Source organism: Zootermopsis nevadensis, unplaced genomic scaffold, assembly GCF_977971745.1.
Source record: "Zootermopsis nevadensis isolate Lab colony 2312 unplaced genomic scaffold, Znev_1.0 Znev_ptg000030l, whole genome shotgun sequence".
NCBI classification, from domain to species: domain Eukaryota; kingdom Metazoa; phylum Arthropoda; class Insecta; order Blattodea; family Termopsidae; genus Zootermopsis; species Zootermopsis nevadensis.
The window spans coordinates 8731507-8757779 of record NW_028259162.1 but is presented as its reverse complement, the minus strand read 5'-3'; the positions used below and the strand labels follow the sequence as shown (position 1 = coordinate 8757779).

Below are 26273 nucleotides of genomic sequence, written 5' to 3'. Positions count from 1 at the left end.
TAGACCTTTAGGATTCAAATAGGACAATTCCGGCAGAAGCTTAAATGATAGTCTCAGATTGTCTGTTAAGTTCATAAAATAAATGCATTAAAACCCTTGGGAGTTTTCTGGGTATTCGAGGAATCCTGACATTAAATACCGAGATCACTAAGATCTTCCTCCTTGCCTCCAGTAATGCATACAAGATTTGATTTACCAAATTAATTAAAGAGAACTAAATTTTATAAGAGATATTTACAAATACGTAATTCACACAAATTTTGGTTCCGTTATCACTAAACGTCTCCTTACTAAATGTTATATAGAGAACTGTTTGAAATCATTGCAGATACTTCAAGTAACCCATTAAACACAATTCTGTACGACCCTTCTAATTCACGGTAGCATGACAGGGATAATTTCTGAAGAGACGAAATGTCCAATTCACGTTTGTTTGCCATTCTGTTAGTGCAGCGGCATTAGTAGAATATGAACGCTCGTTGTTAATGGTGATGAAGAGTCCTGATGCCATCAGACAACGCTTTTGACGGATGACGTAGTTTAATTGATACCGAAAGGTACTGCTAATTGTATCAGATTCGTCTGTCATCCACTTTGTGTCACGTGATCAGTGGAATTCCGTTAAACCTCTGATAAAGGGACGCGAAATCGAACCCGGGAACCTGCATTCCCGCATAGATATGTGTGGTTCCCGTAGCTCATGAATGCGTACATAGCAGTTGTTAACCATGAAGTCTCAGTAAAGTGGCAGGCAAGTTAGGATTTCGCTCTTCACCGAAACTGTGACAAGAATTACTTTTTAGTCAATCCTGCGTCATATCAAGTGGACTTTGGAAGATCTGTCTGTGTGGCTAAAGCGGCTGGAGCCAAAAGCTGTTTACTGCTTTCATCATGTTCCAAGATCGGGAAAATCAAATTACGGTTCATGACCTAGACCCAGGCTACGTGCAGAGGCATTTTCGATTTGCCTAAATGATAACTGTCCGTATACATGGTAAGATTTCAGGTTCCCACAATGGCGAGAACGAAGATGGGTCCTTCTGGGGTGTTGTGCCGTGTAGTCTGGTAGAAGTTTACAGACGTCAGGGCAATTATGGAGGCAACAAAGACTTCTGAAACGTCAGTAAACTTCTACCAGACTATACGGCACAACACCCCAGAAGAGAGCCATCTTCAACTTTTTACATATTAGCAACAAGATCTGATAGATCATCACCCCAAAAGCAAAACCCGACATATTACTTAAAACTAAATGGTTAATCCAAATTTGGTTTCAGCTGTCTTTATTTTACATAAAATATAGGCAGTGTTGTTCTAGCAAGTAAAATTTGTAAGACATCTTAGCAAATAAATTTCTGCTTGAATAAACGTTTCAAAGACAAATCTCACCTAAATGATGTTTAATAATTCCACCTGAAAGAAGGCAAACGGAATTGTACTTATATCTTTCTGTCTCGTAATAACGATTAAAAGGTTTTGCTGTTTAATCTGAGAATCAGGTTAAACAAGTTGCTGGAAGAATTTAGATCAGATGGTGGGTCAAGACATCGCTGCCACAGTCCCTTGATATTTCAAGTGTTGTAATCGAGATTATATTAAATTAACTATCCCTGGTTTCCGTAGTGTAGTGTGCGGATGTAAAGTCACTAATGCACTAAGGCGTCTGTTACCGGAGGTTCGCTTGAGTGTGACTCCGCCCTTCGCGTCCGGAAGTTTTAAAATGGATACAAAAAAATGCGTCCTAGTACGTCACACTATGCAACTGTATATAATGCAAAACAGATGGCCGTACGTCCGTCCGTCTAAGTGTATTAGGTGCCTCGGTCCACTGGTGAAATATGTCAGCGGAACTGCCAGTCTTTTGAGGGGAAGATATGTCGAATAAAAAATATTGTAATGCCATAAATAACATTCGCTATGCGGGAGTGACAATTTGCCATCCTGACGCTGACAATTTTAGGTTGTTTTCAGTTAAAAAAACTGACTGAAATAAATTTAAACCAGAAGTTCCGGGACTTCTGCTTACTTTGAATGGGAGGTTCTAAACTAGTAAGTCAAATGAGGCAGCGTGGATGTTTACGATATAGCATCAGTCTGTTGTATGAAAGAACAGTTACCGCCCGAATTAAATATTGGAATTTAAATAAATAATTAATAAGAGAAGAAATCAACAAACTTTTGAAACAGAATTATTGAGTAGTTCGTGAACCTATTTACAATAGTTATTTTGTAGATTATTTAATAACCTGACATGAAGTTTGCTTATCGCCCTGATGGTGGAGGTAGTAAATATCTCTGAAACGTCGGTGAACATACCAGACTATACGGTGTAACATTCCAGAAGACAGTCATCTTCATCTATCTTAATGTTATCCTTCCACATCCTTTTCGGTATTTCCCACCCTAGAGTAATTTTACTGCTTTTTTGTTTCTTCCGGCACGAACTAGATGTCCAGTTCACTCTAAATTAACTGATCTCAAGGCTCGTCTGTACGAACTGAGCTCTATAGGCCTAGTCAGGAGTGTGTGAGGTTTATGGGCCGGGGGGCAAGATTGTTTTATTCGCTCTTCTCCAGGTAGAGAGTGGCGGAATGGAGCCATGATTTCTGTGAGCGAGGGCGTTGTCCGGCACTCTTCACTTAGCGGAATAGTGCAAGACAGTTCCACCTCCAACACTTTCTGAGGAGGAATTTATTCGGTCTAGATTGTATGCCACTGAATCTGAGCCCTACACAATTCTCCGTCTGTCATCTGTTAGTAAACTGTGCTATCAAAACTGCAGAGTTCTTGAGCCATCAAATGTTATGCGAACTTCATTATGAGAGAAAGACACAACAAAACGTACAATTATTTACGTGATAATTGGGACTTTTGCTCTCTGCCTTAGTTATCCCAGCATTTGACATACACGGAATAAAAATTACGTCTAGAATGTCTTCCCTGTCGTAGTAAATGGGAAATATATTCCTTATTTTGAATTTCCTACGTAATTTCCATCAGAAACATACAGCAGCTTAAGCGCTTATCATAAATAATCACCATTCAACAATTTATAAACTGAATAGTTGAAAAATGTCGGTAAATAATGCAAGAAGGAAATATGAAAGTAAATATATCACTGGGCACACTAATTTCCCTTCTCATGTAATACCTCTGCGTTTTGATGCTACTCTTCAGGCGTCTTCTGATCTCTCTGAAGAGGGAGGGATCTCGGTTTCCACGGCGGTGAGTCCGAAGATGGTTGTCTTCTGGGACGCAGCGCCCTGATGATGGAGGCAACAAGGACCTCTGAAACGCTTGTATACTTCTACCAGACTACACGGCTCTACATCTCAGAAGACAGCCATCTTTGTCTCTCTAAAGTGGCTGATGAGGGTTATACCACATTTGCACCGAGTCCTTTATGTGCTGTGCATTAGCAAAATTCTCCAAGTAAAGTGCAGTTGTTAACGTCTGAGGCGCATTGCCTCCTATACCTCGTCTTCCCACACACACGAGAAAAAGGAACCCCAAACTTTATCAGTTACGTGGAGACTGGAAGACTGTAATCTCTGCTTGTAGGTCTTACGTCGAGCTCTAACCACGGTCTTTCATTACATTCACGAACAGGTCATCTGGGAGATAGGTCACTTTGTGTCCACAAGCCGTTTCTTCATTGTGATTTTGTGATGTTCCAAATCGCACCAAGTTTCCACGATAGACACTGCAGCCAAAATTACAGGTTCACCATTACTTTACAAACGTTAGTAGAAGTAGTTCCGTGTTTCTCCGCTTGTTATACACTTACTTACTTACTTAGGCTACTCAGTCGACCCGTTCTTCAGTGCCTTGAGCATTTGCGGGTCCCAACTTTCATTGGCTCTGATCTATTAGACAATTGGTAGGACTCCTTGGACGAGAGATCAGCCCGTCGCAAGGCTGCTTGTTATATACTGACATAAGACACGCTGGCTTGTACGTGTATGATCAGTAACAGCAACACTTTTCCTCCAAGAGCAGAATCTTTAGCCGCACTTGCAGAGATAGACCCATCTTTGGAAGTTTACAATCCTCATCTCGATCAAGGCATTTTTCGTGCATTGAATTCGAATTGACTAATTCAAAACTCCTTCTGTAATGGCAGTCATGTATAATTGCTACATAAGAATGGAAGACACGTACAATTTTGGTTGTGGTAAGGTGGGACTCAAAGAAATGCAACTGGTAGGAGGGCCTCCATTTGAGGGCGTTGTCAGAAATCACTTAGCACGCTGCAGTCAACAGCAGAACGTGACGTTTGTTGCAGGCGGAGGATCCAGCAGGCTTGCTGTGTTGGCTCCTTGGTTACAAAGTCAACACAAACACCTGAGGAACACAGAATCACAGGCGTTTGTTTCTTTTCCGTCGTCACGGTACATGCAGTGCTTTCTAGATTACTAAAGTTTGCCTGTAGAGGAAGCAAATCATCGGAAGAAGAAACTGGTGGACATTCTGATTGAAACGAGATGTCTACAGCAAAATCTGTTTCGCTTCGAATGAGATAGGATTGCTATGTACGATGGTCTTGAATGTGAGTCTGTGTTGGGGTGGTGATGTAGGCTGTCTTGGCTGTCGTGTCTTGTTTTAAAGTACTATTCCAGCATTCTTGTGTAATGCCTGAGGAAAACCAGGAAAAACCTCAGGACACGCGGTGCTTCAGCTGAGATTTCAAACCGACATCTACCGAATAAAAATTAGACCTGGTAACAAAAGCAATAGTCGCGATTAGGTGATAAGACTCGTGCTTTTATTTTAAAAGTATGTCGAGGATCTTCCAGAGGGAACTCCATGAGCATCTAGACGATTCGGATACGCTCTCCTCCATAAGGTGGTCTTTAAACAACGTTCATTGTTTTACTTCTAGTCAAGGTTACGTACAGATAGTCTTCTGTAAATGAGAGGTTGTTTCGGAACAGGTGTTGTTGAGGGCCACAGTCCGTCCTCCCCGGAGTCATGGCTCTTGCTCTCCGCGTCCTTCCGGCCCCCGTACATTTGTCTGCAGCTGCCCATCTCTAACATGAACGCAGGCGCCGACAGAAATATTGCTGTCTTCCGAGACTGGCCCTTCATCTTCCTGTAATCCGACGGTACTGCCAGTTGAAGCCGTCGTAGTGTCTTGATTCATTTGAAGACGCAGATTGTGTAGCGCAGAATGACGCAATGGAATAAAAAAACAGTTAGGCTAACTTACTGCCTGGTATTGAACCCTGAACTCCAGCAGTGAGAGCCTAGGGCTCAGTCTGATTTGACGACAAATTTATTTAGTAAATGCCACGTGGCATTTCAGTGACTGACCTAATAACTCACGAGTTAAGACGGTGTGTGTTTCTACCTGGAGTTACTTTCGTCTTGTGAACATGACGAGAGAGACAGGATAAACCCCCGTTCCCCGTTGTCCCGCTGCACGTAGATCAACAACAGCCTCTTTAAGGCAGTTGGCTCCAGCAGTGAAGTGACTTGTTTTTCTTCCCCCGGTCCGACCGTGTCGCTGAATACAGTGGTGAGATGTGCGACAAACACATGCGTTGGACTTCCGGTTTCTTCTTATTCGGAGGCACGTCCCAGTTTCCTGTAGGGGAGAGCAGCTGTGCGACAAATTTGGGACACTTGTTGGGACATCCACACCCGCCCGCGTTACACCGGTTGCTCGGTATTGACATTTTGGGTATGTGGTTCGTACGTATACCTAGAGATTTATTTCCAGACCATAAGTGGGTGGGGGGAGGCGTTAATAAAAAACAAGCTAAAGATTAATGAAATTATAAAATCTACGGTATGTTTTACATTAATATTATAAAGATAATGCAAAAGCTAGCAAGGAAGATGGTGTAGAAGTAGAGACATAGTTTCAACCCCATACAAAACAACAGGCGAAATTATATTTTTACATGTTCTAATATTAACGCCAGAAGTTCGATTTCTGGCAGGACAGGATTTGTCTTTGTCACAACGTCCATATCGGCTTTGTGGGCAGTAAATTTGGATTAGCTCATTCTGTGGGACCTAACAGAACAGGTGAAGGCGATCTCGTTTTAAAATACTAAACGATGGATCAAGTCCACAATATACAGAAATGGCGAAACTTTGTTTTTACCTAGCCTTTTATAATTGATTTTATTAATTAAATTCGCTGCGTTCCCGCACAGTCGCTGTTCCTAGATCAATAATTTTAAGCGAAATGGATGTGGGGGTAAAACAAGAAGTAATCTGGAGAAACAGCATTTTTCTTCCCCAGTGTGGCAGGTGTTTGCGTCATACAAGGAAGGACATATTTACCTACTATTTCCCTGAATGCAGCAGCCTCAGTTCCGGGGCGCTGCATCGTAGCATGAAAGAAGGGCCTTATGGGAGGTTGCAGCTGCCACCTGAGCTAAATGCACCCACACTGTCTTCTTCCAAATCCTTCCACAACATTCATTATCATCCTCCTATCTCATTCGACGCACAGTTGTGAAAGCATTACATAATTAAAAGTCGGCTAATTATAGCATAGGTTAATGAATTAAAATTCTGTTTTTGCATATCCTTAACCGTGTGTTAAATTCGTTATCACTACGCAATTCGGTAAGACAGAAAATTCGGTAAATAAAAAAAAATTCTTTCGTTTTCTGGTTGGGACTGAGACTCCTTCAACCGCATAGAATATGGGGTTTATTTCATAACGGTATTTACCATTTAAAAGACAACATCTTGCAACGACGTCTTGTTTTATCTTATCTTCTGTTTGCGCAGATACACAATAGGACACTACGTTTGAACCAGTGGGAAGATAGCTGGATTTTATACATGTGGCATAAGGTTATATTAGAGAGGCATGTGTAACTAAAACATTAAATTTTCCGTCTTTTCACAACAAATAATATGTAAATTTATGAACCCCGCCAATAAGAGCTTTCAAGAGAGATTTAACATTAACTAATATAAATAATGAAATAATGATCATAGAAGATTTTAAAGAAACATTACTTTTGTACAAGACCTATCCATAACACCGAAAAGAAAATGGCTTTTGGATTTCCTGTCAGTCTGCCTTTATGCTTGTTTTTATGCGTTTCGTTAATGCCTGAAACGTTAAACGGATTTTTTACGTCTGGTATTTGTTAATATTTGGGACGCAGATACAATATGAATATGAATTTTGTGTATGGAAATGTTAAAAACAAAGTATTTCTTATTAAACTGCTTTATCGGTTGTGAATACGTTTAACCCATTTATAAATAGTGCACTTCTAAACATGTCAGACCACGGTATACGAAAACACACAAACCCAAATATCATGTACTCTGAAATTTCGGGTTTTAGTTTCTGATAATTAAATTGATAAATCATTTTCGGCTCATGGAATGTGGTACAATAATGTCAATTTTTAACAAGCAAAATAATGGTAAAAATAAAGTTTCTACTGTGGCCATCACCACATTATTAAGACTGGACTGTGGAAGTGAGTTGTCAGCTTTACGCTTTAGCTGCTTTTCACACATGAAAAGAGACCACCGTTAATCATCAGCTAGATGTCTGGGTGGCTAATAATAATAGCAACAACAACAACCACTGGTGTAGTGTTAGTCGGGATGCTGCACCTCGCCGACATAGGCTATAGGCGCATGCTACCCACTGCTTTTTACCTGTATCTTGGTCCACGTTCAATTCGACACTCGTATAAGAAATCTTGTGGGTCAGTAGACATCGAGACGTTGGCGAAAGTTAAGGACGACCTTTCACGTACAAGGAAACGTATGGAGATGTAACTATATGGGTTTATTGAACCCAGACGAGACCCTATGGCTGCTTCGCGCGTTAGTGTCAGGAACAACTGATTCCTGATTTGTAAGATTTCTGGTTCTCACGACGACGTTTATGAACATGACTGTCTTCTCTGTTGGAGGCTGTAAGCACCTCTGAAACCTCGGTCAGTTTCTATCAGACTACATGGCACAGCATCCCAGAAAACGGTAATCTTTAACTGATTCGTTTATATAATGACTTCTGCTTTAAATAATAGGATCATAAAATATGAAGAATGTGGAGGAAGCAGCTGTGGCCAAATTTATTTCGGAATTTACCTCAAGGTACTGAGTAAAACCACAAGGGATGTGTGTCAGGACAATCGGTTTTCAGGTCGTAATTTATTTCTTACAAATGCACACTAAAATATAGCTTCGGTTTTCGGAATTTGGACGTTGAATATTCTTGTAGGTAGGTGGGTGCTAGTGCTTGGGAGAACATCACCTCTATCCTTCCTCTAAAACGCTGAGAACCACGTAGAAGATTACACGGTATCACATTCTATAAGACCACAATCGACATCTTTACCGCTGTGATAACCACAAATATCAGAAGCTAGTTTCTGATTTTTGAAGACTGAAATTAGTATGTAAGCAAAATTTACAGCTCTAGACTACAAAACAGCTGCAAATCTGAAAAAGACACCGAATTCAGTTGAATTAACTTGCCTTGCAAAATACATTGCACCAAGTAGTTTAAATTGTCCAGCTTTTAAAATGCTGCGTAAAGGAAGAAAGAGACGTCCAGTTGGACGACGTCACAAGTTTGCCATTTAAATGACGGAAAAAGAAACAACGCTGTCGTGCTGGAAATGAATTGTTTTAATATTCAGTGCACGCGAGTTGTCGTGACACTTGAGAATTTAGCCACTTCGAATGTGTAGCCTATATATACGTATTCATTTTTTTTACATTTTTACATTTATCAACTTAGTGGGATATATAATAACAATAACAGTTGGCCTATTCGAATAAGCATACAGGGATTTTTGCTTTCTCTGTCTTATTGACTTTCTAGTAACAGAACTTACAGTTTCAGCACGGCTAATATAAAAACACCAAGCTGTATTCTTTACTGAACCAACAAAAGAAACTGTTTCTGTAATATCCATTTTAATGACATCCTCCAAAATCCTTCTTTTCCCAATGTTTGTTTATTTGCAACCGACTTCATTTTACTTCTCTTAAAATTGAAGGTTGCTAGGCGAAGCCGTTTGTGTTATAGATTCTCCTTGTATTAAGTATGTTTGTTTGACATGAACGTTCAGTTCTGTTCTCATTTGCCTACACTGACGATAGAAAATGTAGTAGCCCATCATCTTTAACGTAGTGGTTCTGAATCCACGTATAGTAAGCGGCCCGGAAATGCTTTTTGTATCCCTGTATGTGGAAAGAATATTTACCGTCTAAATTAAATATTTAATATTAAATAAATAATTAATAATAATAAATTATCAAATTTGGAAAATTATGAGATTAATAGACTTTGTAAATCTGAATGCGATAATATATCATAGTAGGCCAAGTGTCTTTTAATAAATTGTCTTTATGTCTAAATAACCGACTTCATTTTACTTCTCTTAAAATTGAAGGTTGCTAGGCGAAGCCGTTTGTGTTATAGATTCTCCTTGTATTAAGTATGTTTGTTTGACATGAACGTTCAGTTCTGTTCTCATTTGCCTACACTGACGATAGAAAATGTAGTAGCCCATCATCTTTAACGTAGTGGTTCTGAATCCACGTATAGTAAGCGGCCCGGAAATGCTTTTTGTATCCCTGTATGTGGAAAGAATATTTACCGTCTAAATTAAATATTTAATATTAAATAAATAATTAATAATAATAAATTATCAAATTTGGAAAATTATGAGATTAATAGACTTTGTAAATCTGAATGCGATAATATATCATAGTAGGCCAAGTGTCTTTTAATAAATTGTCTTTATGTCTAAATAAGTTGCCATTTAAAACCCGGTTACCCACGAGTCGTTAGGATAGGATGAATGTTGGTGACATTTCTGGTTCTCATGGCGGAGAATATTAAAGATGACTGTCTACCAGACTACACGGCGCAACATCCTATAAGAGAGTCGTTTTGAGGGTGAATGTTGTGCTATTTTTAAAAAGGTTGAGAGCCCCTGAACGATTGTGACAGGAGAGGCGTCAACTGGTTTTCAGGGTTTGTAGTCTCCAGCCTGACCGTAGAATGAAGATCAAGGTTCGTGAATGTGGCAGGCCTGTTATTTGCAATCCGAAAAATAAATGCGCCTGTTATTTTAAAATCCTGACAACGCCTTTCTCAAATGATACCGATTTCTTTCATTTGACGAGACAAAAATGACTAGAAAGTGTCAGTGCATTTATTGTCTTCAAGATGATGATCGAGGTAAGAATGAAATTGCCTTATCATTGTAACGGTCTGAGCAGGGGAATGTATCGGACGTGCCTGTCCATAGTAATTTTTCTTTTAATGGGAGGGTAGCACACCTGAAGGAAGTCTTCCTCTATTGAGGACAAAGTAACAATGGATGAAATGACCTCCGTAACCTAGCAACTAGCGCGCATTTCAATAAGGATCATTATTCCGTATTAGTCAGAAGCGCGGTAGACTTTATGACGAGAGTGGAAACAGGACACTTGAGTAGTCTTGGCTTTGGGGTGCTAACCCCGCCTTACCTTGATCCACCGCCCCATAGTTCTGATCACGAAGGTGCTATTAGTTTTTACTAGGGGACGAACCCCTGTGAGTTTCGGGATTGAAGTTGTGCATTGAACGTGGTTCCACGGCAGGTTTTGCACATTTGCGAAGCTTTCTTGCCTTCCCAGAATGACCGATGAGGGTGTTCTGCTGTCAGTCTTTGTACAGTGTTTCTGACAGGCTATGAATACGCAAAAGCAGTTGGGGGTTGAACAGTGAATAAGAAAGTAAGTTAGACGCGATCGTTTGTCTCTACAAACGGCATAGGCAGCTCAAGACAACTTCGTAGTCAGCCTACAGAATTTTCTATGATAAGTCAAATGGTTATCCATGCAAGAAATATTTTGTTCTTATGGAATCTGGAAGTTCAGTTTTAATGTCAATGTCCGACAGCGAACCTTCTTCTAAGCGAATTTAAACTTGTTCATATCTTCACAACCTATTTATCTAAGATTAATTTTAATGTTATTTGCTCATCTCCCCCCCCAGAGAAGTCCCTGACATGTCGTTTATATGAATACGCTTTTTCAAACTGCATTGGGCAAATACTGTTGATTCCATTCGGTATGTCAAGGGAATCGACGTGTTTTTACCTTTTAACTATCGTATTCCGTCCCATAAGTTATGAAGATACACTAATAAAGAAAAGCTAAATGAGGCCTGATGACGGAGGCAGTATGACCTCTGAAACGTTGGCAAACATCGACCAGACTACACAGCGCAACAACCCAGAAGACAGAAATCTTCATACTCACCGCCCTGATGATGGAGGCAGCAAGACCTCTGAAACGTTGGTAAACATCTACCAGACTACACAGCGCAACAACCCAGAAGACAGAAATCTTCATACTCATCGCCCTGATGATGGAGGCAGTATGGCCTCTGAAACGTTGGTAAACATCGACCACACTACACAGCGCAACAACCCAGAAGACAGAAATCTTCATACTCATCGCCCTGATGACGGAGGCAGTATGACCTCTGAAACGTTGGTAAACATCGACCAGACTACACAGCGCAACAACCCAGAAGACAGAAATCTTCATACTCATCGCCCTGATGATGGAGGCAGTATGGCCTCTGAAACGTTGGTAAACATCGACCAGACTACACAGCGCAACAACCCAGAAGACAGAAATCTTCATACTCAATCGCCCTGATGACGGAGGCAGTATGACCTCTGAAACGTTGGTAAACATCGACCAGACTACACAGCGCAACAACCCAGAAGACAGAAATCTTCAGTTGTTCTTTGTAATAGTAAAGTGTGGTGTTTTCTCGGTACGGACTGAATTCCTATGTATTATTTAGAAAAGGTTAAAAGCGGACCACATGTAGTCACTGGACACAAACACACACACACGCACGCACGCACACACCACAATCACCATCGCCACCACAGTCTTTACAGCACTGACCATTACTATTCGTTCTATTGGCAGTCCCTGCATTTCTGAATACAGATAGCCCGACACGTGTTTTTTGTTCTAACGCCTCCACAGTTGTACCTGGCGATTGACTACAGACGTCTTTTGTTTGGACCCATCGGACTTGAGGTGGGGTATGGGATGGGATTACTGGCTTAAGCGTCAGGGGTTCTCTTCGAACAGGGTGTTCAGAAGCAGTATATTTTAATCAAATGATAATTTGCCTAAAGCGTAATGGTAATTGAACGTATCACATTCAGAAAATTTGCAGTTTGTTTGATTTTCAGAAGAAACAACGATTATTTTCTCAAACAGTCTAATACAATTGGCTTTGTTTATTTGAGATTCGTTGTTGTTTGTTCTTCCAAAGACAGGACGTAAACTTTTAAATATTATTTAGACGTCTTTACGCTTCAAAGGGGCAGCCATCTTTCGAGGTCCATTGGCGCTCGGTGTTTATCATTAACATGATTTCGTTAGACTATTCAATTGCTTGCTTAAACTTTTACGGAGTGTTCTGTTGGCGCATGAATGAAAAGCCGAGGACGACGGGTAGTAGTGACTAGAAATGCTTTCATTTTATTCGGAAAAACCTTAAAGAAAAAGGCCACTTGGGAGACGAGGCATACATGGGAGGTTAATTGGCTATCGGAAAGAATCGTATAGGATGTGAAATGTACTGACTTCATTCGTCTCGGTTGTTAGGAACCAGTGGCGGATTCTTGTGAACACGATAGTGAACGAAGATGGCTGTCTTCTGGGTTGTTACGCCGTGTAGTCTGGTAGACTTACGGACTCATACCACCGATTGTGGTAAACTTCTACTCACCGCCGTGAGAACCTCAGAACCAACTTATAACACTATTTCTTGCTTGCAGACCGATGAATGTCAGTAACTCTTTTATCGAGCTCCGAGTAAAAGGACGCTGGTTTATTTTCCTCCTCGTCTCTATACGCCTGCGTTATGTGCCCACATGTTGTATCTGTTCACTTGTAACGGTGAACAGATGAGCTGCTATTTGCGGTCTGTGCTGAATGAATTTTAATCTCATAAAATTCAGTTCTGAGAAACTCTTTGGAAATGTTTCCATATTGTGCGGGAACAGGTATGCGTGTGCGTGAGTAGATATGTCTGTGCGACTGGAAACTAACGGGAAATGCAATATGGAAGATAGCATCGTGTTTTCCTCTCTCGATTCAAAACGCTGTATCTCGAAATAAAAAACGGTATATAACAATAATCGCTCACACATTTTGCGCCAAGGAAAACTTACGTTCTGACCGGATTTGGAAGCAACCTTCCACATTACTAATTTCGTTTCTGTGCAATGAAATAACGAGAAGTTCGACTGTCTTTTCTTGAATTTGAAATACAACGTCAGAGGTTCCCCACAGTTGATAACGACTCTGCAGAATAATTTGTTTCTTACAAAATTTGTAAGCATGTTTATAACCTCTGCTACCATTAATTACATATGTACAGTGTAATAGCCAGAGAGATGATAGGCGACACAACGGCGTGGAAATTATATTTTATTTAAACCATGACACATTTTGTGGGACCAATCCATCTCAAGGCCTCTACATGCGAAATGTAACATAGAGAAATACATGGATATAAATCAATGCCCCGACCGTAGCTCGAATCATCTATCGTAGTGTTGATTGTTTCAAATGCTTTCCCGAAGTTTGTAGATAAACGTAATTTTTTAAAATCGCTAAATCACTATTTTAGTCATTTTATAGCTGGGGGGCTTCAAATCATATCAGGGAAGCGCTGAGTTAAAGTCTTCGAACCGCTGGACTGGTGGATGGTAGGGCCGCCACTTTCCTGTCCTGTTCTTCCTCCCCACAAGCCATAGCGCGCATACTGTGCCGCTCTGTCTGTCAGTCTCTGCGCACGTTTCGTGACGGTCGGATGTGTAGCGACTGTGCTCCTTGACTTGTTTCGTTCAGTGCGACGTAGTGGCATTTGACTTGTTCATTCAAGTCTCTGAAGAAACATAATTGGGGCAGTTGTTTATGGTTGTTGTTCACAGTTGAAGTATTTAAACTGATGGACAATTCGTGTGTCTTTCTAGGATTTACAAAGAAATTGCAAGCACTGCGAAAAAATACGACTTCATGCAAATATTTTAAGGAGGAAGAAGATAACGACCCCCGGAGTTGTGTTCCATACATGCGAAGTCTAGTGAATATGCCATTGTGTTCAAATAATTTTAATAATGACATTTAAATCAGTGTGACATTGATTAGCATAAGACATTAAATACAACTGTCCTGCTGTTCGTCTCTTGTATAACACGGTGAAAGTGGTAATTTCGTATAGAAAGAGGACTCGAGTGAATTTACCTACTTTAATTTAAAGTAATTAACATTATTTTACCGCTAGTTACAACCGACTTATCGTTCTTGAATACACAAGTTTAAATAAAATTGTAATTCCTCTGTGACTGGATTGGATATTGGCGTCATTTTAACCGATGCTGTTATGTTACCACAGAAACGTTAACAAAAACTGTCGCTTGTGATTTCCAGTGCGTGGGTGTTTCATCTCGGTGTGAACTGGAGTCTGATACAAGTTTGAACTCTCTGCAAGTCTTCTTTGCTGTAGAGAACGCATTTTACGCGAAAGAAGTTCCATTTGCGTGCTAACGGTGAGAACAATGATGAGATACGGAACTGTCCCATCCTCCGTGACACTTGTCCTGCTAGTATTCATTCAGCTTCAGAACAGCGTATCCCATGCGGGCCCAGTCTCCTTCAGCAACGGCGGGTACGACGGTGTGGTCGTATCCATCGCCGATAATGTCCCGGCGTACGACTGCAAGAACATCCTCGAGAAATTAGAGGTAAGATTCGTTCCACGAAGTGTTATTTTATTTGTAGCAACAAAAGATTTGAAGATTTACTCATTTGACACATCGCAGAGTCTGGATGCCAGAATTATATTCTTTTCTGTAACGAAATACGGAACGGTGTCAGAAATATACATTTTAATTTTCAGCGAAGTGATGGCCATTTTCATACCCGCCGCTGCGAGAACCTGAAATATCCGGGGTTTTTTTGTCTAGGTTTTGATGTTTAGCGTTCCATTTAAAATTAAAGTAATAACATTACATGGTTTATGCCCATTCGAATCTCGCAGTTTATGGATTTATAGACTTTAAGTCCTGCTTCAGTCATTTATGTCGGCCAACAAATAAAAAAAAATTAGTTCAAAATTAAGATTACATTTACCTAGGTAAATGTATTGGAACTGATTCAAAACTTCGTTGTATTTTCTTTTCAGCATACTGAGTATTGCGTGACTTGGTCATCAGATCATTTGTATAAACTAGAGCAAAGCGCTCCTTTCGGAGCTCCTTTCGTCTATCAGTTTCTGTTGATTTTAATAGTTCGTTTTTCAGTGTTTTTTTTGCTGTTCTGTTAAATAGGTCTGATGTTTTAGTTCTTTACGTCGCAGTTCAGAGACCAACTGTTATTTGTCAGTCAACTTTCTACGTCCAGCCCCAGCCTTGCAAATCTTCGTCTTAAAATCGATCATAAAGTCAGTTTTCGTAATAGTTTTCGTAATAGGAGATGGAGTCCTACATTAAAAACTCTTTCATAGTAGAAACGGTTATGTAAATGACAGAGTTATTTAATCAGGTACAGATACCAAGCTTATTTTACTAGGACTAATTATACTCGTGGATGAGCACTGATTCCTCAGTCCTCCCTCAGGATCTTTATGGATGGTTCTGCTCTGGGTGGAATCCACCCCGAAAGTTTCTCTGAAATCCGAACTTTTTTAACTTGGAGCAATGAAGTATTTTGTGGGGTGGAAGTGTATTTGAGTAACGTTAATGCCCTTCATCCCCTTCGTTAATGTAGGAGGGAATAAAGAATACTGCTGCCTGGAGGGTGTAAAGGAACCTTAATCGTGAATGAAGCTTTGCCACCCTCGTTTGAATCCTATTCCACGGTGAGTGCGCGTTAATAATTGAAGGGTTTGGTGACTAAGGCAGAGGGATGCCTTCGGGGTGTCTAAATGATAGAATGGGGCAGTTTCTTTGTGTCGAACAAGATAGGGAAGAAATCCATCCTGGTCTTGACGGCCCTAAAGACTTCGTTACGAAATTAATTTCTCAACTGCAATTACGGTCTCAAATTTTTAATCTCTCCCCTTTTTCTGTCATTGTCAGGAAATAAATGGTCTCTCGAAAGGGCTGAGTATTTGAAATTAATAATTTAATATAAACTCGAAGCATCCCAAGGAATTAAAATAAAAGACCTCTTTAATATTACTTTCCTATATTTTTTATAAAAAATATTAAACTATTGACGTTAAAACATTTCCAAAGTCAAAGAAATTCTGTCAAAATCGAGAACGAATATTCGATATTTGTCAGTGGCACTTTGCCCCTCTGATACTGGTATAACGGTATGTCATGTTTGTGTAGAGTCTATCAGTATTTATTATAGCAGTTGGAATATTACGGCTTATCTTTACAACCGTGACGACATTTATTTAATTTCCTTGGTAAGACGGGATCTTACGCATTTCATAATAATTACGGGCTGTACTATGTGCGTTGCTATCAGGATTCCTGAAAGAAAAGGTTGGAAATACGAGTTAATACGAAAGTTCTTCGAATAGATAACAACTAGACACTTGTCCAGTTTATAAATCCCCAGCTTTCCCTTTGTTCAGTTTATATGAGTGCAGGGAGAACACAAGTTTGGGTTAACAAACAATTGGAATCAGAGCGATATATGCAAGCTGATAACTCACATGGACACGGTAAGTTGAATGAACGTTCACACTGCTTCTGTCGACGAGCGAGGTTGACTTTTTCAAAAATGTTTTGCTTCCCTCGCTAAGGACAGGCGTCTTGTCTCTTATCTGGGGGAGACAGATAACCGTTAAACACGAGGAAGTCAAAGTCATCGACCCTTAATGGTGAACAGTGCAGGCTAGTGGTTGTGTTATTACCTAGTATCAGTCTCTGAACCCATACATTGTAGTTGTCGCGTTGGTAACGAAATGTAAAATAGGCGTGCCAACATGAGGCAAAACACACTTGCCGAGTGACTAACGATCTGATCGGCTAACTTCGCCAGTTCTGTCGTAATAGAACAGGAAGGTTCAAAACTGAACGCGAAAAGTGAGATTCGGAAACAAAACGCCGATTCAATGGACAAGGGCACATCTTTTGAAATATTAATGTTCTTGCTTGTTGGTAATGACGTTTTGTTAAATACTGTTTATATTCTGTCCAATAAGAAATTGGAATATGATGAGCTGCCAAGGACAGTATATAAGAAGCAGCAGTCGTGGCCTGTTAAATCCTCAGTCATGATATTCCGCATCTCGCCCAAGGTTCGAACAGGATATCCCTCGGGTAGAAAACACAGGCGTAGCCAATAGATTACTCGGCGTTACAACCGAGAAGGTAACCTTCTAAGTACAACAAGCGACATCGCGACTTTAGGTAACTTTAGTTTTACCTGCATGTAGTTATTTATTGTGTGTGTGGTAACTCCGTCACCGGGTTCTACGGAGCTCCCAAGTAGACAAGCGACCACAGTGGAAGACACTTCCTCCTGCTTTCATATATAGTATAGCTTTTTGCAAAAGTTGTCGTAGGGGGAAGAAGTGTGTAAAGTGCTAAGGGAGGGGGGATGCATTTCAGACCAAAATAAGGTAACTCACTGGGGATAGGAGAAAGTTAGATGAGGAGGAATTTCATAAATTATGCTCTTCTCTCAGAATCCCTAACCCATTAAAGATGAAAGCCAAGCTTGCAGCTTGGGTTAGTAAAACAAATGCAGACAGTCTTTGATCGGTTAACCTTTTAGAACGCTATCATTTTGACAATATAGGCCAAGTTTTGCTAATAATGGGTTGAATCGCGCGAAAAAAGGGAACACGATCAGTTTTATAAGTATGATTCAAGCTTGTATTAAACTGACATTTTTGTGGTTTGCTGTGATGTGACAGACGAATATGATCCATCTAGCTAAAGGTGATGTCTAATGACTAGGGTTCGGATGTTCATGACCTAAAAAAGAAGAGAAATATGCAAGCAAATATCCCCCCCCCCCCAAATAGGGAAATATGACCCAAAAAGGCAAAATATGACCTAATTTTTTATGAAAAAATATTCGCTAAATTAAAAAAAGAAGCATTTTGTATTTAAATCAAGTTATTTATTTACATATGCATGTACAACTATTACATTGCTTGATTTCATAGCAATTTTAATCAAAAACCTCAATCGCTTTAAGTTGTAAATGCCTCGTTTTGGATCAGCATCAAATGTTGAAAATACGTGCTTCCTATAAAAGAAAAGAAATTTAAAAGAGCCTTTCTTGCATATCAAACTCATTAATTACATATAAATAAATAAACAAAATTAAAAATATTACGTACATTTCTTCATTTTTCTTTCTTGGCAGCATTACAATATATAACGATGTGCATTTTCAAGGTCTCGAATGCAAATCTTCTTAGATTGTCGCTCAATATGTTCTTGTAACTTGAGAAGCTCCTTTTGACATCACAAACTTTTCATGGCATTATCGAAAAGTACAGCTATAGAGGAATGGTTTACTGTATCAAGAAGGAATGTCACCGGGACGGTCAGCAAAGAGCGTGCCAATAACGACATTCGCTACATATCTACCGCAGACATCCGTTGTTTCATCAGTCGAAACACAACTCTTATTGTCGTCCACAGTAAATGTAATTATTTTTAGAACATCTTCATAACAGGCACGTGCATAGTTTTTTCGCAGTGTTGATTCGTCTGGAATTAACTGAGTCGTGTATTTCTCCAAGAAAGCTTTAAACTGCTCATTGTTCACTTTGTTCAGTTGGCAGACAACATCATTTCACACAGGTCCTTTGAAAATTCCGATGTTTTGTTTGATGGCGAATTTGTTAACTAACAAAAGTCGTTGCTTGCTTTGATGACTGGTTTGTCGGCTGAAATTATTTTTATGTTTTGCCGTATCACAATGTTGTCGCAAATGAAGTCGCTTACCAGCTGTAACTTTAACTTCACAAAGTTTACAGAACAGAATTTTTCCATCAGAACTAAAATATTCCTCTCCAAAATCTCTTAACTTCGCACTTTCAGAACACTACACTTTCGGCATCCTAACTGAAGGATTCACTTTAAATGCCTGAGAAATGTAGTTACAAGTAAGAATTTTATACCCAAAATATAACCAAAATATGCATTTAACTACAAATATGACCAAAAACACAAAAGTCACCTAAATACGCATTTATATGCCAAATAAATACAGTCCAATTGTGATTAGAATAACCCATTTAGTGTTTAATTTCAGTTTAGAATGAAAATAGAAGCTTCAATAAAAATATGACATGTCATGAACATCCGAACCCTACTAATTACTTTTATGTTAGCGTTGATGAAATCCAAAGTGCCATACTATTAAATATCTTGTTTTATTCAGACACTCCGCGGTAGTCACAAGTGACTCACGATAAAATGACTGAAAAATGAATGGCTAAGTTTTAATTCCAGATGTGAGCTATGAAATATCCCTTCACTACCACCTCACGCTTAACAACTATGGTATTCTCCAGTATCCCTGACAGCGGATACTAGAGATTCTTTCCTCTGAGCTGATTCTCCGATCGCAAGTTCCAGAGTGCACGCTTTCATTGCGTGATTCTGAGGCACATCCTAGTGATAATTATCGGGCGATCCCATAGCTGCCCGTGTCATTACACTTACTGACGAGCAAAAGGTACATACAGTATATTATTTGTTCCGCAACATGCAAGCAGTCGGTATTCAGTGCCTGTACCAGAACAACAAAATTGGGTTACAAGCTTGGCTGTACTCGGAGTAAGGATGTCTAGTTGACTCTCATTTATCTGCAACTCACGACATACCAGTAAATTGCGCATGTTTCATCTGTTTGTTTAGATTAACAATTAACTGCGTCACGAGTAAACACTGCTGCCAGGTTCGTGTTAGTATCTGAAGGACGGAATCTCGAAGGCGACAGTGTGAAGAAAATGCTTATAGCTTACAACATTCGTTTACCAGTGACTAGAACGACTTTTACTAGGATTCTTCGCTCAGTACATAAAGCTTCTCTTTATATCTATGAAGAACACCACTTTATTTAATTTTACAAAATATTCATTCATATTTGTTATGCCTACTGTATGTAGTTTCGTGTGACGTTGGTTAACGCTCGTAGTTATAAATTCTATAAGCGGATCCATACTTCACTTCGCTGTCTCGTCATCTAGCGTAATTAATATGCAAGTAGTCTACATGCTGCAGGATTTCTGACAATCGATATTTATTCAGGTATTACATTAGAACTGAATGATAATCATTATCATAAAATTTGCTAGTAGATTTCGGACAACTGAGTGCTCTTCGCGTCTCTGCAACCAATTTTAACATTTTATTATTAGATGATAAAGTTGCGTCATTTTGTGATAAATATATATTTGTTTAAATTTGTCATTTCGATAGAGATCATCATTTAATATATTTTAAATATTTAAATGTTAATTATAGTAATATTTTAATATTTAATAGGAACGTTTGTGATTAGACTGACAAATTTAAACAAATATTTTATTATTATATAATAAAAAGTCAAATCAAAATATACAATAAAATATTTTAAACAAATAAAATAAAAACAATCCTTCCATCTACTTCTAAACGTGCCGCGTGGTTTCTTCCCACAAAGCGTTCCATCTAATTTTCTGTATTAATTTCTTCCTTTTGCGCACCGTACGACCTTAATATAATATAAATCTGTGGTTCAAACTCTGTTGGCTGGTGATGAGGGTAAATTACTCTGTCATGTAGGCCGTTTGCATTACTTTCAGGGTAGGAGGATTTCTTTCTTTTTTTAAATTCAGACACATTTTGAGGGCAATAGCCGTGACGCTCTGTTTGAGTATGTTCTGTCGTTGGCCAATGGTCCGTAACGGGGAACACAAAAGTATGACATGCCTTGACGTCTAGTACCGGGTGTGGCAAGACCTGTCTCGGGATTGATTGTTAGGTTAGTATCCGGAACGGAAAACAGACGTAGGTCACGCGTCTTCTGTAAAATCTGCCTGGCTGTGTTGTTAATTGGTTGTTATACTACGTTGTTTGAAATACTTATTTTACGTAATGTTGAATCCATATGAAAAAATGGTTTTAAATGATGAATTAAATCTTAGTGTTCCCGTGAAGCTGTGTTTCCCAAAATAATTTTGCTATGAAAACCTTTGGGTTCTTAAAACTGATCACCACTAGAACACTTAACCATTACCCATCACCTATTCCACCGGATGAAACATGAACCGTGAATAAATCTGGTTATAAAAACATAGAGAAAAGGGTTGAAATATTTTATGGTTTCTACAAGTTAGAAACAGAACATCTCAAGAGTTTTTACAATTTGTGGCCCAGTTTGTAGAATGTCAGAATTAATAAAATGTTACTGCAATGTATTTCTTACCTTCTAATGAGAAGATGTTTTATGGTGGAGTGATGCTGCACTTGTAGAAAACCATCGAACACTACTGATCAGATTTTGGAGTTACTTTGCGCTTGTCATGTGCTGGAATATTATACATTATAATCATATAAACTATGCTGCAGTATCATAACGAGTACATGTTGCGACATTCCATTATATTAGGAGGACAAAAGCGAGAAGCGACTGATTTTACTGCCATCGAAATTTCTGTCAGAACCCCAGGCTTCCAGAGTTTGGGAAACACTGATTTAGTGGGAATTTGAGTGGAAATATTCTCATATAATATAACCGAACCTTGTGCAGGACATATCTGCAGCGCTGTAATGTTCCAACCCCGGAGTCCATAATGTGTTATATGTAGTGGGTAATAAAATAGTTTGGGGAAGAGGTGACCTCTTACCCCTAACTTCCGACGCACTTGTCTCGCACAATGATTAAATTGAAAAGGAAATGACAGTATAAAAAGTATACCATTACGTGAAACGTTAGCTTGCTTGGCTATTCAAGATATAAAGCAGAACAGTAGATAATTTATAATGTTTAATTATCAATAATTAACATGAGTATTTAGTTCTCAGTAGTTAATTGTCCGTAATGCATAAAGTTGGCGTTTGCAGAGTGTTTTCTGATACAGGTAACGATGTTCGTATCATTGGATAACCAAACGAAATTTTTAAATAGTCTGTCAATTAGATGAGCGTCTTCTTATGAATCCTATGCAGTTGTGGTTTATTTAAAGGCGCTGTAAGTGCGTATTGCGTTCAATGATGGAATGGTTATGAATTGGAAATGGTATGGAGAAAGTAATCGTGATAGGATAATCGAATGATCTAGGAAAACAACTAGAAACTTTACTAGATAACCGTTTTCCGGGCCGAGATTGGAATCCGGCTAACTACTCGCCCTCTCAACGGTTAACTGAATGTGTTTCAGCGTGTTTTCTGATGAAAGTATGTATGAACACACTCACGCCGTCTAACACTTGCTAATTCACCTGTCCCTGAGGGGCAATCAATAGTTTACTGAAATAACTTGCGTGTCTGGCACGTCTCGATCGATACAGACACGCGGGACGCCGTGACGTCACTCGGAGGATAAAGGAGTTCGTCCCCTGTCGACAAGTGACATCCTGTTGGGGCACGGAACTAACTAGTCCTTTAGCAAGGAAAGGAATTTGATTCGTTTCCGACTCCCAGGAAAATCGCCCAATATTTTTCCCCACGTATGTCAGAATAGTAAATCTTAAAAACAAGAAGTGTTAACTTTTTTGTAGTTATTACATGTAAGGCATTACTGAAGCGTTAAATCAAAGGTTTACATAATACAGAGGTTACCGCAGTGATAATACAAAGACCAGAAGAAAGATTAAACAAAGAATATGTAACAACATCGAGCAGTTTAAAATTAAAACTAAAAGATTCATAGAAAACAAAAGTTAATTACTGTTAAATATAAAAAGAATTATTGTCAGGTGTGGGGTTCAAACCCACGCTCCCTTACGGGAATCAGATCTTGAGTCTGACGCCTTAGACCGCTCGGCCAACCTGACAATTCTGAATCGGTCTCTCAAAAAAAAGTGTTTACATTTTAACTTCTCAAAACCATACTATTTTTCTCCTGGCGCAAAATTCCAACAATTCAACCAGTTCAAGCAAAATTAGGAATCCAGAATGTTTATATCGACAAGGAGAGGGGTCGGAAGTCATCGCATTTGTACAATGTTGTGTCACATCCTGAAAGTGAACAAAAGCAGGCGTACAGAGGGAACACAGACGGTAATAACCAAATGCAGAGCAGAACGAATTTTTTTAGCATGTGCCAAATATAATCGAAATCTGTCCGGCTGCCTGTGAGATTCGGCGGACTGGACTTCTGTTACACTTTTACTTTATACACTTCGTGCAAAGACAGCAAAGAAATGATAACTAACTACACAGCGCAATAACCCAGAAGACGGAAATCTTCATACTCACCGCTGTGAAAACCTCAAATCTTACAAAGAATATGTCATTTTCTTTGTACGTATAATAATAATAATGAATCAATGTTAAACTAAGAAGTAATTGAGTGAGCCTCGCATTTTAAATGTGATGTGTAGACTGCGTTCGTTACTTAAAATGCGAAAGCTCGGTGTTTCGCAAAGGTTGCTTCTTCCTTGCAAAGAAAGAAGGATTCGCAAAAGTAAAACATAAATTTGCATTGTTCGCTGTAGAGAACATTTGTAAATCAAGGAAGAGTTACGTGTGCATTTTTTGTAATACTGTACGTTTATAACACATTTGTCAAAAAGTGGTCATTGCACGAACAATATTGCAAAAAGTGATTTGTTCATCTTCATCAGAAGGGTGACTGGCGGAACATGTTTCAACTGCCTTTGTATTTGATTATATAATTAAGTTCATTCGTCTTAAAATTACGCAGTTTATTTTTTTGTTATATACCAAATGCATCTTCCGCCAACTCTTAAATGTTTTTTTATATGTAAAGTAAATTGCAGTCCACATCTGACAAATTACTGACGAACTGAATGACGAGACAGACGGATGTGGACAGTACAACTTCCGGAATGTTGTACGAGTAGACTAACAAGTGCACGGCCATGTTGTGGACGAAATATGTTATTCAGTACACATTTTAACCTCTTCATAAGGACGTTTGATAATTCCTGTCGGTAATGCTACTGCTATGGTAACACGCCTTAGAGTTCTCGTATGGGACAATTCTGATTGAGAAAAACAAATTATTACAAGTATTAATTAAATTCAACAGTTAATTGTTGATTGTTTTGCTCTAGAAATGGCCGACATTCTCGCTCATCGCGTCGGAAAAAGTTCGTTGGCTCGTGTTCTATCCTCCCCTCGCGATCAGCGAGCGTGACTTTCCGCTACAATCCGTCACAAAAACATGTGACCCGAGTCTCACGAATTTTGCAGCAGCCTGCCGTAACGAATGTAAACGATTGGGTGAAGCTGTCCGCGTCTCGCTGCTATCTTCCTTGAACGGTATCATTTGCTACTGTCATGCGACGCATTGCTTAGCTTTGAGTACAAGGACGTCTTCGAAGTTTTCAAAACTTAATATTATTATAGGTATTAAACCTTTGAAGGATGAAGCTGGTATATAATATCTCTCATATCTTAGTTGAGGAATCGAACAGTTCTCGTAATTGCTCAGAACTGATGAAAAAATGGTGTAACATTTGATGAATACTTGTGCATTCTGAGTGAAATTTTGATGGGCGAAATGCTTGCACGCGGCTTGTAGGCGAATTGTTAAATTGATGACGAATTGTCAGATCATTACGTCCTGTTCAATGTTGACAGGACTGGTATTAATTTGTTTCCATTTCTCGAAGTTTGGCATCCAGTCAACAAAATAGCACTCAAATTAGAAGCAGTATAATGAGGTTTGGAATTCACACTTCTGCTTTATTCATTTCGCCTAACCATCTTTCATCTAGCCTAGGGGTTGTCTCTGATCTTCATCACAATTCCATTACATATAGAACTTGTTTTGCTTACAATTTTCATTTTGTTTTTCTCTTTTGTACCCCTGGAAACGAAATGATTAGGCTTTCGTTTTTCAAAGGTCTAACTAATAACTTCTCTCTCACTGTCTTTTGACTGTAGTCAAATTGTTAGATTTTTATTAATTTTTACTGTTTTGCTGAGGATGTAGACTATTGGTTCAGCGCAAAACTATTCCCGCGTTCTATTGGTCCATGATGATCCAGTTTTCGTAAAACGATCTGAATACAAGGGCGCGCAACTAATATAAGTTTTCCAGGAATTTCTCCTCCCCACGCATTTAAACATTGGGCTACATGGCGTTTTGCAAATAAACGCATTTCTGCAAGAGAACGAAGCTGACGTAACTACAGCTCAACCATAAGCCTATGCCCTCAAAGGGTTGCAATATAAGGGAATGTGGACGTATAGTGTCGTGACGTCAATGTGTATCCTCCACCTGATAATTTTTTAAACTTTGTCTGAACATGCCACCAGAACCACGACAGAGCAATCGAAGTCTGCTGAGTGGAATTAGGATTCAAATGAACACCAGCTGACAAAGTTTTCAGTCTAAGCCACATAGGGATTGTACACGAAGCCCCGAAACCACGCGCAGTAGTTTAGGGAAATGTACAGTTAACAACATCCATTATCTGGATTTCAGTACTAATGGGGAGAAAAACTAGGTAGTGACAACAAAATATTAACAGTAATTACTTAGGCAAAGCAATTTGTATGCGTTCCTTTTGCTCAGAGCATAAAATGAACATATAATGTGGAGGTAATTGTCCGTCCGTATGCTTAATCTCCAAAACTACGAACTCTTACGTATTTCTTTATCCTGTAATCCTCCTGTTTTGAAACGTGAATTTGCTATTTGTGAGAGTGGTGTATGCCTCTGAATTGTCTGTAGCCATGAGTCCGTAATGACTCTGTACATGTTATGCCCTTATATGGAAGCGATCTTCACATACTCGTGACGAAATATGTGTGCATCCCACCATTTCACTTTTTGGCATACGCAAACAACTTTCCTTTCTCTACAGTCAAATCTTCTCAGGCTGCCATCAATTCATCTCGTATCGCATCGGTAACTAAGAAATCGATTTATGCAATTCTGCTTTCCCGCGCAGTCTTCTTCCCAATTACGATTTGGTCACGACTGCGATGTTCTGCTTTTTAACCTACTTTTACGTGCATGCTGCCTCTTTAGTGGAATAGCGGCATAAAGAACACCAGTGATGATAATCTGTAGAATATTGTTTTAGTTTTTCTCCAGCCATTCTAGTAGTCAATTAATTGTTATAAAAACTT

The 26273-nt window shown here is 39.2% G+C and overlaps 1 protein-coding gene and 1 non-coding gene across 6 annotated transcripts in view; one reads left to right on the top strand and one right to left on the bottom strand.

Moving 5' to 3' along the window:
- The window catches only part of LOC110838048 (calcium-activated chloride channel regulator 1), a 182311-nt gene that overhangs the window by 116389 nt on the left and 39649 nt on the right, over window positions 1-26273 (top strand). For 3 of the 5 annotated variants that reach the window (XM_022080837.2, XM_022080836.2, XM_087358818.1), the window contains one exon: window positions 14467-14780. In XM_022080837.2, coding sequence (XP_021936529.1) covers window positions 14595-14780 — 186 coding nt within the window. In that variant the 5' untranslated portion in view covers window positions 14467-14594. Of the gene's footprint in view, window positions 1-13808; window positions 14781-26273 lie in introns of those variants that run through there. The other 2 variants (XM_022080838.2, XM_022080835.2) reach the window with 2 other exon arrangements.
- Window positions 22916-22999, bottom strand: TRNAL-CAA (transfer RNA leucine (anticodon CAA)). Its single transcript has one exon. It is a non-coding gene; the product is annotated as a tRNA-Leu (tRNA).